Here is a 13557-nt window from a genome sequence, read left to right as displayed (position 1 = left end):
ATAGCACAATGCATCCAACAGGGCCGATCAACATACTCTTATTTTATTCTGAATCATGTTAATGAACTTCCTTGATGCAAGGGCCCAAAGCGCCGTAGCGGCAAAAAAGCGAAGCTTGCGAAACATTTATAACGGGTCACCGTCACTTATTATTGGACTTATAGCGCATTTACGGGGTTGCAACTATTTTGCTTTATAGTGTCACCAGGAAAGAAAAGCATGCGACCTAACGCCGATCTATTTGTACAAAGTGATAATTGGAAGGTATATAGTAGGAAATATCAATAAAATAATCATTCCATGTCATCTTTTGAGGGCATTTTTGATTGTAAAAAATATATGTGTACGTCACCGGAGTCTCTGCAATGATAATTTCATCACAGCAGTCTCGCGCAAGTAGAAGTTCTTTACCTATTAGTTCTTCACTTATTAGTCTGGCGCAAAGCCAGACGTTTTCCATTACGATTTCACTACGATGTTTGACCAGAAGGAGCAGTGCGCCAGATATGCTAATGAGCAGACTTCCCTCGCTTGAGTTTCGGAAGAATGTTCCATATCGCGCTAAGCTGACCACTGCTGACCATGACAGGCGTGCATTGGACTGGTTCAGGTTGGAACTGAACATTGAATATGCTGGTGGTGACGCTTTCTGATGAGAAGTTGGTCGTGACTGATGCAGTATCCTTGGACTTGTCCACAGCATCGTTCAATCATTGCTCTCTGAGCTGGCTTGACTCTGTACTTACCCAAATACTGAGACCAAATGCCTGCTGACTGTGCTTTAAGAGAGACTGGCGCCATGCCTAGTCTCTCTTAAAGCACAGTCAACAGACAACGACCCCCTCAGACTCAGAAACCACAAACGCCCAACCCTTCCTGCTACCTTAATACTTCTGGATCATAAGCACTTCTTCAGTAGTTCCTACCTTTACCTTGATCAATAATCATTAGCGCCTTAACAGTTGTTATTGGTCTTGTATTTTTGGCTCACCGTCGTCGTCGTCATCGTTTTCGTCTGTGTCCTGTTTCAAAAAACAGTGGCACATTTCTTAGCCGCTAGAGCTAGGAACTTGCAACTTTGTACATATGACCCCCTCAGGTGAACTCTGACAATGAATTTCGGTCCGATCTGATTCTTGACTTGACTTGACTTGACTTCACTTCTTAACCGCTAAAGCTATGAATTTGAAATTTGGTACACATGATTCCCTACGTCATATAACCTCTGACACCGAATTTCGGTCTGATCTGATTCTGGACTTTGTCACCAGGGGGAAAACTAAAAAAGGTAAAAAGTGCAATATCTAGCTTTATTAGTAACTTGTTTTCCAGGATATTTTTATGCTAGGTACTCTAAGCAAGGATACATCACATATCATACAGATTTTTTATTTGACCTTATTTTCAAAGTCACAGAGGTCATATGGCATAAATTGGCTGCTTGAGTGTAACTATGGTACGTTTCTTAACCGCAAAAGCTATGAAATTCAAATTTGGTATTCATGTCTCCCTATGCGACCTCTGACACCAAATTTCGGTTCGATCTTATTCTTGACTTGGCAACCAGGGGGCCAGAAGTGGAAACCTAAAAAGTGTGATATCTCTGCGAGTGACTTGATTTCGATAACATTTTTATGGTAGGTTCTCCTAGCAAGGATACATCACATATCACGCGAGTTTTCGATTTGACCTAATTTACAAGGTCACAGAGGTTAAATGGCGTAAATTGGCCATTTGGGTGTAACTATGGCATGTTTCTTAACCGCAGAAGCTATTAACTTGAAATTTAGTATACACATGACTCCCTACTCCCTCTGACACCGAATTTCAGTCCGATCGTGTTCTCGAAACTAAAAATGATAAAACGTGCATTATCTCGCTTATTAGTGACTTATTTTTGATGATATTTTTATGTTAGGTACTCCAAGCAAGGATACATCACTTGTCATAGCTACTTTGGTTTGACCTATATACTATTCGTGTACAGTGTGCACAATGGCCCCAGGCTGTTTCATAAAACTTGGCTATCAAAATTAAACTATTTCTCATCATGTTTTACAGGAATAATCTACAGCTGCATTTGAACGTTTTTGGTGACCACATCACAGATACCGAGAGAGAGGAGCTGAGCTACAGTCATACTCATAGAACCAAACGAGCACCTCCCATCCAGTTCCCGTGCTCACCCGCGCGGTCATCAGAAGAACCAGTCGATTCTAGTATTTCATTCTTTTTCACTCAAATCAGAGCTCGAATTTCGGAAAAGGCACTTTATGGCATTTTTGTAAAAAATTACCTGAGAGGACTGGGCCCTACTATGGCATTTTCTACCTTCTCTACGGCAAATTGCCTTAGACTTTTGCCTCTGTATTTTAACTGTATATGTAACTGTAAAAAGCCTTTTCAAAGGGGGAGGGCTGGGTGCCTGATTATGCTAAAGTCAAAGATAGGCACGTGAATGTAATACTACTGCAACATTTGTACAATCCCTTCAGTTGGAAAAAAGCCCAGAAATAGCATTCAGTTCACTCCATTGCTCATCTGTAATTGGAGCATCTGCCAGGACCACGTGGCTTCCAATGGCGCTGTTCTCGTCTGTATGTCTTCTCATTCTTGACAGCGGCACGGTACTCTTTCTGGCTGATACTTGTGTTGCAGATTCGGTGTTGCCACTGGTCACATCCTTCGCACTGGAGGCCATGTTGTCGTCTCTTCACTTGCTTGCGGCAGGAGATGCAGGGATCCTCTTCTGTCATAGTAAGGTGTTGATGAAAGTAGCGTCGAGTTGTAGCAGCAATGAAGTCTTGGAATAAACTGATGAAGATCTTGAGAATTCTGGGGGTTTATATAGTCATCGTGACGAGATGATAAAATGAACAGTACTCATTCTTGAATTAGGTTCCGTCTGTAATTAGTAATCGTTCCTTTATTGTTAATCGAAATATCAAAGAGACAGTGAATTCGCATCACCTTTGGCATGTGATTAGTGTTCGCAATCAGCTCTAATTAGCCGCAAGATCAAAGAGACAGTGAATTCGCATCACCTTTGGCATGTGATTAGTGTTCGCAATTAGCTCTAATTAGCCGCAATATCAAAGAGACAGTGAATTCGCATCACCTTTGGCATGTGATTAGTGTTCGCAATTAGCTCTAATTAGCCGCAATATCAAAGAGACAGTGAATTCGCATCACCTTTGGCATGTGATCACTGTTCACAATGAGCTCAGTCACAAGATTAAAGAGACAGTGCGACCCCTCTCCACTCTATATGTATTTGGTCAGATGTAAAATTATTGAACAAAATAGATGTCTAGAAGTTAAAGGTAAAAGGAACCTCAGCAAATATCACGAAAAGTAGCCTTGATTAATTCCCCTTGCTTAATTAATGATCTTATATTTTTCTGTGTGATCACGGACCTGAATAAAGTTCGATGGTGTAGACCTACATTAGCCCTACATATAGAGAATAATGTAGAGAAGATTAATAATAATAACAATAATATGGGCGAACAGGCCAAAAACCAGATAACGCAACAAAGTGCATAACATCTGCTTTCTTATCTCGTTACCACTGGTTACACGTACGCAGTAAAAAAAGTTATCTAGTTCAGATAGGTTACTACCACTAAACTCCCAAGGGCCGTTTTGACCCGGGGCCGTTTTGACTCGGGGCCGTTTTGACTCTATTTAAAGCGGGGCCGTTTTGACCAGGGGCCGTTCTGACTGGATACCCAAAGGACTGCAGTTACTTGTTGTCTACTGGGTTGTGGCTCTCGCAACTTGTAAGATTTAATCTCTGTAACAACTTCCAACTCTTAATCACACTCATTATATGAAGTAACAATCAGATGAATCGAGCAAAGCTTCTCTTTTTTATTTGGCACGCGGCCATCTTGGAATCCATTTCTAGCTAAGCTACAAACAATGATCCCGCGAGGTCGCAATTGCCACTTATAGTAATACAATGTATCTACGCTCCACATCCAGTGCTCTGTTGGTGAATACGGTAACGCCTGCTGGGAGTTTACCATACCTGAGGGTGTTTGAAACATGGCTAACCGGTCGTTTGTGCTATCCAACGTGGCCGCAAGGCATCGGCTTTAAATGCTAGTCCAAATGATAGACTGTTACAAATGTCTCAATGGTTGCGGGGTTTAGCTAATCCTTTGGCCTTCAACTTGAATTAGAAGGATTACAAATCGGCCAACAGGTTGAAATGAAATATACATGATTCTTTTTCTTACATTGTCAAGATACTTAATCAGGTACGATCTTAATTAAGAATCTTACAAGAATCTTGTAGTGAATGTAGACTCTTTTTGTAAATAAAACTGATTAAACTCTTGAATAAGAATCTTATCAGAATCACAGCTGATTTTCGAACTAGGTTCGCTTCTTGTCTTTAGAAAGCGGAGACAATCGCATTTTGCGTGGGATAAGGCCAGTTGTTTTCAAGTGATGGATAAAGTAGTCAACCGTGTTGAAAATGAGACGTAAATACTACAATTTTCTACAAACATGCAGCTTCGCGGCCCCTTTACTTCTCTCAGTGCTATTCGAAAGCTTTAAAGCATTTTTAAGCATTTTAACAATTGCATTTCGTACACGTTGATTGGAAGTTACCTTAGGGGCCTTTCATTTAGTAGCTTGTAAGCACGATTTCCTGGTGACCACCTACCCCTGTGTGCATGCACCCATAACCCCTCCTCCATATACTGTACGCAAAACTCATTAGTCAGGGATGCATGTGGACGATAACATCGTAAAGATGTCATCCATACTAAAACACAATTAAACCTGTTTTTGCACTAGATTTAGTTAATTTAGTTTGAAATCTATATTTTAAGCATGTACGCCTCATTGTTCACACTTGATTGTCGTAGGTTTTGACATTTGCGAATACAAAAAATCACGTACCATCATGTTCGCCCCTCCCGGCCTGAGATGGGCCTAAAACGAAATTCCCTTACCCTTGTATTGAATACGCACTTTAATGAACGACCCCTTAACAAACGACAGGTCGACAAAACATCAACACGTGTTTGATTTTTGAAGTGTATTTATTTATTGAGCCATGTGCCGGTATAAGCGTCAGTTAGAAAATGACATGAGCTGTGAGTACGGTATTAGCTTGGGGACAGAACGTGATTTCACGACACCACACTCACTTTCCGATGATACCAAGTTCCTTGAGCATCTTAAGTTGGTCAATTTTACTCGCCTCTGTAAAAAAATGGTTAATTAAGACATTATGCTTTAAATCAAGTATATATCAGAGAAGAATATTCAGCAATTATCGCATGGTGCTCAGTTCCAATTACCCTCCTGCCCGTTTGCAAGAGTTGCTATTGGAGGCAAGACCAGTATGAACGAAATGATACCCGACTCATCTTCATCCTTGCAACTTAGATCTTAGTAAAAGGGGAAAACTATGCCAATCTGTATATTCTCAATTTTCCTTATTGGTTACAAAGATGGACACTCAAAAAAAAATTTCCAATTAGCATAATTAACACATTTTGGGGAATATTGTGTACATCAAACATGCAATACACCTGCAATGGAAGTCAAAACTGTTAGAGATAATATGCTTGAATATTATCGCTGCTTTGGAGAATGGGGAATATCGAGAACATTTGCAGGGAATATCCGACCTCCTTGCGCAGGACCGGAAATATTTATATCGACGTCGTTCCGTCCCAGCTTGAAATCTCAATGTGATGAAATACCATATCCACGAAACTACACGACTCTTGGTGGGTTTTTATTCCAAAAATTCAAAAAAGGTAGTAATATTGCATTTCAAGTCTTTGTCTGAAAAAATTCCCCCTAAAACAAAATGATTTTTATGCGCACTATTTTGGTAGCGTATAGAATAATTGCTGTGTGATCAGGTTTGTTCATGTAGACGATAATTTGAAGCTAGGTGAGTCTGGCCCTTGAACTGTTTTAATCGGCTCAAAATGGTAATGAATATCAAGTTTAGAAATATATTAAACAGGGTTACATTACAGCAGACTAGAAGATCTTTAGTAATTCGCCACATGTTCAGCATTTTGTTCGATCATTTTTGCTGCGTATATTTGTGTACATTATAAATGCAATACACGTGCGATGGGGTCCATACTTGCAGAGATAATATGCTTGAATATTATCGCTACTGTGGATCACTTCAGATAGCCGTTTACAGGGCAAGTCAGAGTTGTGTATAATATCGTATTATCAGAGTCTTTCAAATAAAGAGTCAGGCAACTAGGGAACGTATGGCTTCAGCATCAAAGCCGCGGCCCGTTTCGGAAGACGCGCGTTATTAAATACGTGGTGTGATGTTTACAGTTCCAAGAAGTTGAACAGGCAATTTGACATAAACCTTACAAACATTTATGATGTGTACATCAATCTTTGAGTCACCTCATAAGAAACAATTTACAGTATATGTTGCCATTGATTACAACCTAGTTATGGATTTTTTATAACAAATTGCGAATAGATGAGAATGCATGCATGCATATTTAATTGTGTTCAATCAAATTCATTTTTGGTATGTACGTTGGGGGTGACTAGAGGAAGGTTCCTTTCGAAAACCGGCTCGTTCTGAATCTCAATATGGTCACCAGGGCAACGTGCTTGAAATCGGTTTCCGTCAATTTCGAGGAGAACCGTTGGTCCGATCAAATTCATTTTTGGTATGTACGTTGGGGGTGACTAGAGGAAGGTTCCTTTCGAAAACTGGCTCGTTCTGATTCTCAATATGGTCACCAGGGCAACGTGCTTGAAATCGGTTTCCGTCAATTTCGAGGAGAACAGCTTGGAGGATGGAATCAATTTTTAGTGAGTGTAGGCCTAATGCAGTTTTGTAAGGGGAAGGTTCCTTTCGAAAATCAGCGCGATTCGAAATTCAATACGGCCGCCACGCTCACATCCTCAAAATAGGTTTCCACAATTTTAATTTCCATATGCAAACTAGCCACTCCACTAAGCCAACTTCACCATTATCTCACCTTCAACCTTAATAGGCTGAGGGGTTATCCTCGCTTTGCGATGCTATTTTTGGTATGTATGTTGGGGGTGACTAGAGAAAGGTTCCTTTCGAAAACCGACTTGTTCTGATTATCAATATGGCCACCAGGGCAGCGTGTTTGAAATTGGTTTCCGTCAATTTCCAGGAGAACCGTTAGTCCGATCAAATTCATTTTTGGTATGTACGTTGGGGGTGACTAGAGGAAGGTTCCTTTCGAAAACCGGCTCGTTCTGATTCTCAATATGGTCACCAAGGCGGCGTGCTTGAAATCGGTTTCCGTCAATTTCAAGGAGAACCGTTCGTCCGATTAAATTCATTTTTTGTATGTACATTAAGGGTGACTAGAGCGAGGTACCTTTCGAAAATGGGCTTGTTCCAATTATCAATATGGCCACTAGGGCGGCGTGCTTGAAATCGGTTTCCGTCAATTTCGAGGAGAAACGTTCGTCCGATCAAATACATTTTAACCCCTCAGCCCAAATGGGCTAGAGGGGTGTTGTCGTCACGTGCGCCGTCCGTCCGGGCGGGCGGGCGGCGGGCGGGCGTCTGCTACTTGGTTTCCGTCGATTTAATTGCCCGAGAGAGATGTGAGATCAAAGGAAACTTGCCGTGACCGGACTCTTTATTTGAAAGACACTGGTATTATTAACCATTTGTAACAGCAGCTTAACTATTGGAAAAAACAGAACCGAGTATAGATTTAAAGGCATTATTACCTAAACACAAGTGGTGAATCCAAGAGAAACTCTAATCAAAAGATAACGGAATCCAACCCTAACAAGAAACATATTGTACATCTATTCCACTGGTCTGTTTGAGGTAAGGCATAGCATCCATTCATTCAATTCCACGACTTGAACATGCGTTTGAAATGTGTGGTGAGGCCAAAACCTCATGGTTTTTTTCCTACTAAGAATCTATAGTTTGGCACACAACTTCCTTTTTAGCTCACCTCTGGGGAGCTTATACGATACCATGGCGTCCGTCGTCCGTCGGCGGACGTTATCGTTCGTTAGCGGAGCACATTTCGTGACCGTTAGGGCTAGATGGCTAAAACTTGGTGTGGTGGTAGCTTTGGGCAATATGCGAGGACATATTTGTCTTTTTCGCGATATGACCTACTTTATTGCCTCCAGGCCTTTTTGCCTTTGCCTTTTTGAACCTAATGGTTGTTCAAAATTTTTATGGTTTCCGTTCGGTATATCTAATAAGGTCTAATGACATATCACCCGGGTTTTTGATTTGACCTACTTTTCAAGGTCACAGAGGTCGAAGTTCACGAAATCACCGACAGGTGGCACATTTTGTTTCACATTTTTGTTTCACATTTAAGCTAGAAGGCTCTAAACTTGTGAGGACATGTATCTAGGGACCCTCTATTCTATCCAAAAAAATTGTCCCGGTCAGACTTTGTTATAGTCCAAACTACTCGCTCTATTGACTATTGACTGTATTGACTTTGGTTGGCCGTAGAGATTACGCGAACTTTGTTTTACATGAACTTTGGTGTGTTATGAAACTTAAAATACCGCGCGCGCAGGGAGCTTAGGGAAGGAAGACTTGAGAGTGACGCCGAGAAAGCAGAAGGTGATTGAGAGCATATTTACAGGGGAGTTCGCAACATGGTACCAGAAGTAGGGTATGCCAAAGATTCACTGAAGTGTGTGAAGATTGAACGACATTTTTTTTTTCTCTTAACGCCCATCTATATAATTACAATAATATGGCAGAATCTTTGAAGAAAAACTCTACAGAAAGACTTAAAGTCCTTTTAGCACAACGGTCAATTAACCCAGAAGGTATGGAACGAACTGAAATGTTAACCACCCTCGAGCAACTAATTGAGCAAGAAGAAAACTCGCAAGGTAAACCGGTCATGGCTAAGGCAGGAGAGTCCAACGTTGGGCAACGACTCTCTGCTGACGCGCTGTTGAAATTAGAAATGGAAAAATTGCGCCTTAAGTTCCAGCTAAAAAAGCTGACTTTGATCGTATCGAACGCAAACGTCGTGACCATCTTGATCGCGACTGCGAAATGCGCGGTGACCGTCAACGGGCACACGAACTAGAATTGAAGAAGTTTGACATTGAAGCTTCTGTGACAGGTCACGGGACCGTTGTTGAACCGACACGAGACAACAAGCGGGGACCAATACCCCCAAGTTTAAAGAAGGCGACAACGTTGAAAGTTATCTTTCGACGTTTGAGCGCCTTGCAAAAGCAAATAACTGGCCCGAAGATTTGTGGGCACCGCGGTTAGCTGCTTTGTTGACGGGATGTACCCGTGATGCATATTCACGGATAGATATCGACTCAATCGGCGAATACAAGGCCGTTCGCCGAGCTATCGTAGAACGGTACGAATTGAACGGTGAGCACTACCGTGACAAGTTTCGTAATACATGCAAGAAGTATGACGAAACGTACCGTAAATGGTCTGTGAAACTGGATAGTTTTCTGGCACGTTGGCTGGAATACTATAAAGTTGACACTTTCGACAAGCTAAGATAGTGTATTGTTATGGAGCAAATGCTGAACAATACCCCTCCAGAGCTAAATGTTTGGTTACGTGACTGCGAACCCAAAAGTGTTGAAAACTTGACCAAATTGGCTGACTTGTATTACCAAACACGTACCAAAAAGGACCTGCTCGTGACAACGGACGGTACGACAAAAACAGAACAACGGACCATAAAACCGACAACAAGACGGTGACAACTTATCTTGTAAACAAATCCGACCCTGGGGGTGGGACAGACCGAAAATCCATGGGCTCTGACAGTGGTAGGCCGAACGACGGTTACTTCAAAGGGAGACCGGCGCCCTCCAATTTGACTTGTCGGGATTGCGGGGGGAAAGGTCATTATGCAATAAATTGTACTGCTCAGAAGAAAACAAGCTTCTTGTGTATGAGTCCATCTTGGCCAGTTTATGTTGGTTGTGAGATGTTTGAAGTGAATGGAAAGTTGAACGGGGAACCTGTGACTTTCTTGGTTGACACTCGTTGTAATTTGTCATTGGTGAATGTAGGATTAGTACATTCCAAAGTTCTTGGTTACAGGTCAACCAGCATCATGTTGGCTAATGGTAGTAAACAAGACCGGGCCGTTGATAGAGGTTGATTTGTCTGATCCGGCTGGTTCTGGGAAACGTGTTGTCGGTGTTATGCCGAATTTGCCTGTAGATGTTTTGTCCATTTACTATATGAGTCAACCAGCCGGGAAATCAAACCCATGGCTTTCAGTGTTACAACTAGGTCTAAAGCTATTCAGGAAGAACACCGAGTAGCAGAGGATAGGGAACAACCTGTGTTAAAGGACGTTCTCGACACCGGAGCACCTCGAACTGCACCGTGTGTGGATCCTGAGAGTGAGATTGGAGATGCTCCACCTTTACCACCTGTTGTTGATGTGGACAAAGATATTGATAATTCTACTCTTTGGTCTGTTAGTACTGAAAATTTTGACAAATTGCAGCAGTCAGAGCCTACTTTGACTAAGGTGTTGGGGAAGGCCAATCAAAACACTAAATATGAAAAAGGAGGCTACCTGTTCAAAAATAATTTGCTATTTCGTCGGGTTATAGATGATGCAACCTGCCGTACTATTTATCAGTTGATTGTTCCACAGTCTATGTGGGAAAAGATTTTGATGTGGCTCATTCAATTCCTATAGCTGGTCATGGAAAAGACTCGGCAACGTCTATTGATGCATTTCTATTGGCCTGGGTTGGATGGTGCTGTTAGGGATTATTGTGGTTCGTGTCCCGAGTGTCAGAAAACGTGTGGTCTGATGACAAGTGAGAGAGCGAATCTGATCAGAGTTCTGATCATTGAGAAACCTTTCAGCAAGATTGCTATAGATATTTTTGGTCCATTGTCACGAACAAAATCTGGTAAAAGGTATATTCTTACGGTATGTGATTACCACAAGGTATCCCGAGGCCTTTGCTTTGCGAGATGCAACTGCGGAGACAGTTGCTGAGTCATTGATTGATTGATTTCAAAGGTTGGTATCCCGGATGAAATAGTTTTAGATCAGGTTACAAATTTCTTGTCAAACTTGGTTTCACAGTTGTGTTGTAAGTTTCATATCAAGAAAATTGCATGTTCTCCGTACCACCAGCAGAGTAACGGTCTTGTGGAAAGATTTCATGGTTGCCTCAAGCCAATGTTTCAGAATTTTTGCAGGTGATAATCCTAAAGAATGGGATAAAATGTTACCTTATTTGTTGTTTGCATACCGAGAGGTTCCTGAGGCCAGTTCAGGTTTTAGTCCATTCGAGTTGTTGTACGGGCACCAGGTCCGCGGGCCATTGGCACTTTTGAAGGAATTGTGGACTGATGAATCTTCTGGTGATCAAAATGTTGTTGAATATGTTCTAGATATGAGGCAAAGACTTCAGGAAATGACTTAATTGGTTCGGGAAAATCTTGAGAAAACACAAGATAAGATTAAAACGTGGTATGATGATCACGCTCGTGACAGAGAGTTGAAGGTTTTGTTGTTGCTTCCAACTACTACTAACAAACTCACCGTAAAATGGCAAGGGCCGTTTAAAGGAACCAGGAAAGTGAGTGACGTTGATTACGAAATCAATGTCGGTACTTTTCGCAAGAAGCTGAGGGTGTATCATGTCAACTTACTCAAACAGTGGAAGTCTAGGGAAAATGTCGCATTTTTCAGTAAAGAAGATTCTGGTGAAATTCCACAGGTGATACCTGGTGGGGATGGTGAAACTCAAACTTGCCGTAATGTTAAAATCTCTTCCTCTCTTGATCCTGATCAGCAACGTCGAATCAAGGCGTTGTTAAAGGAATTTTCAGATATCTTCTCTGACAAACCCGGTCGAACATAATTGATTCAGCACGACATCAAAACGTTTGATGACAGACCTGTTCGGCAGTGCGGGTATCGATTACCACAATCCTTAAAACGCGAGGTAAAAATGCATACCGCTGAATTGCTCGAAATGGGTATCATTCAGCATTGTGTCAGTGCGTACGCAGCGTCATTGGTGGTTGTCCCAAAATAAATTTGGCGATAACAGATTGTGTGTAAACTACAAAAAACTCAACGATGTGTCTGAATTTGATCCCTTTCCAATTCCTCGTGTGGACGAGTTGAGAGAAAAGGTTGGTAATTCGAAGTACTTGACCACGCTCGACGCGACAAAAGGATATTGGCAAATTCCTTTGGCGAATAGTTCCCAACTCAAAAGTTGCTTCACTTGCGAATTTTATTTTATTATATTGCTTTAATGTCATGCCTTTCGGTCTTCATTCTAGTGGCGCTACCTACATGAGACTCATGCAGGAACTCCTTGGCGACTTAGATTATGCTGAGGCCTACGTTGATGACATCATCATATTCAGGAAAACGTTCGAAGATTACATGAGAGATTTGCGTGAAGTATTCACTCGAATCAGACGCGCGCGACTCACGCTAAAAGCCAATCCAAACGGAATTCGCGCTTGAAGACATGCCTCCATTCATGAATGTGGCTTTGCAGTATCATAATCGTGGATTGGGGTATGGTCGTTTAAAGCCGAGAATAAAGTATATCCGAAAAATTAACTCATTATACTAAAGGACACGTAAATAATTCCCATCGTACTGCAGGATATCTTCTCAATTTTTGTCAGCATTTCTGAATAAATCCCTTGACATAATACTGACATATTAATGACACATTACTGACATATGCTGACCATATAATGACGTAGAATAATGTTATAATGGGATATACTTGGCGTATAATGTGATACATAATCACATGAAGTTTGGTTGCAATCCGATCATTAGTTTCGGAGTAATAGGACTTTGTTGTCAAGATGGCCGCCTGACGGCTATATTGGTCGATGGATTTGACTGAAAATCAGGGGTGTTGTAGAGAGTACGTAGATATACAATCACCTGAAATTTGGTTTCAATCCGACTTTGTTTAGTTTTCAAGATGTCCGCCTGGCGGCCATATTTGAAATCCGAGCGGGACAAATTTTTGGGGTAGAACAGAGGGTCCCTAGATATATGTCTTCACAAGTTGAGAACCTTCTAGCTCAAATAAAAACGAAACGTGCCACCAATCGGTGATTTAGTGAACTTAGACCTCTGTGACCTTGAAAAGTAGGTCAAATAAAAAACCCGGGTAATATGTCATTTAACCATATTAGATACACCCACCATAAAAATGTTGTCACTCTACGTACAACCATAAGCTTCAAAAAGGCAAAAAACAATTTCCAAGATGGCCGCCTGGAGGTCAGAAAGTAAGTCATATCGCGAAAAAGAAAAATAAGTCTGGGCGTATTGCCCAAAGCTACCATCACACCAAGTTTTAGCCATCTGGCCCTAGCGGTGACGGACGACGGTGTCGTATAAGCTCCCCAGAGGTGAGCGAAAAATGATGGACTCCTATCCAAGGAAGTATATGTAAGGTGTATTGACCTGCCGAAAATACAAAGTATTTTCACAAGATTCTGACCGTGCGAAATCGCGGTCCACTCTATCTGTCTTGTACAGCTCCACACAGGTATTC

General features: G+C 41.6%; 2 protein-coding genes and 1 long non-coding RNA gene across 6 annotated transcripts in view; 1 reads left to right on the top strand and 2 right to left on the bottom strand.

Moving 5' to 3' along the window:
- The window catches only part of LOC135485890 (uncharacterized), a 119946-nt gene extending 116217 nt beyond the window's left edge, over positions 1-3729 (top strand). The window contains exon 3 of the long non-coding RNA XR_010446649.1: positions 2062-3729. This is a non-coding gene — a long non-coding RNA (uncharacterized LOC135485890). The remainder of the gene's footprint in view (positions 1-2061) is intronic.
- Positions 1-13557, bottom strand: part of LOC135485889 (elongator complex protein 3) — a 680015-nt gene that overhangs the window by 71847 nt on the left and 594611 nt on the right. The window lies entirely within an intron of this gene.
- Positions 5042-13557, bottom strand: part of LOC135486891 (uncharacterized) — a 41012-nt gene continuing 32496 nt past the window's right edge. Inside the window, exon 4 of the mRNA XM_064770045.1 lies at positions 5042-5223. Within this exon, the coding sequence (XP_064626115.1) occupies positions 5165-5223 (59 nt within the window). The 3' untranslated portion in view covers positions 5042-5164. The remainder of the gene's footprint in view (positions 5224-13557) is intronic.

Source organism: Lineus longissimus, chromosome 4 (genome assembly GCF_910592395.1).
Source record: "Lineus longissimus chromosome 4, tnLinLong1.2, whole genome shotgun sequence".
Taxonomy (NCBI): Eukaryota; Metazoa; Nemertea; class Pilidiophora; order Heteronemertea; family Lineidae; genus Lineus; species Lineus longissimus.
This window is presented reverse-complemented; position numbering and strand designations above follow the sequence as displayed.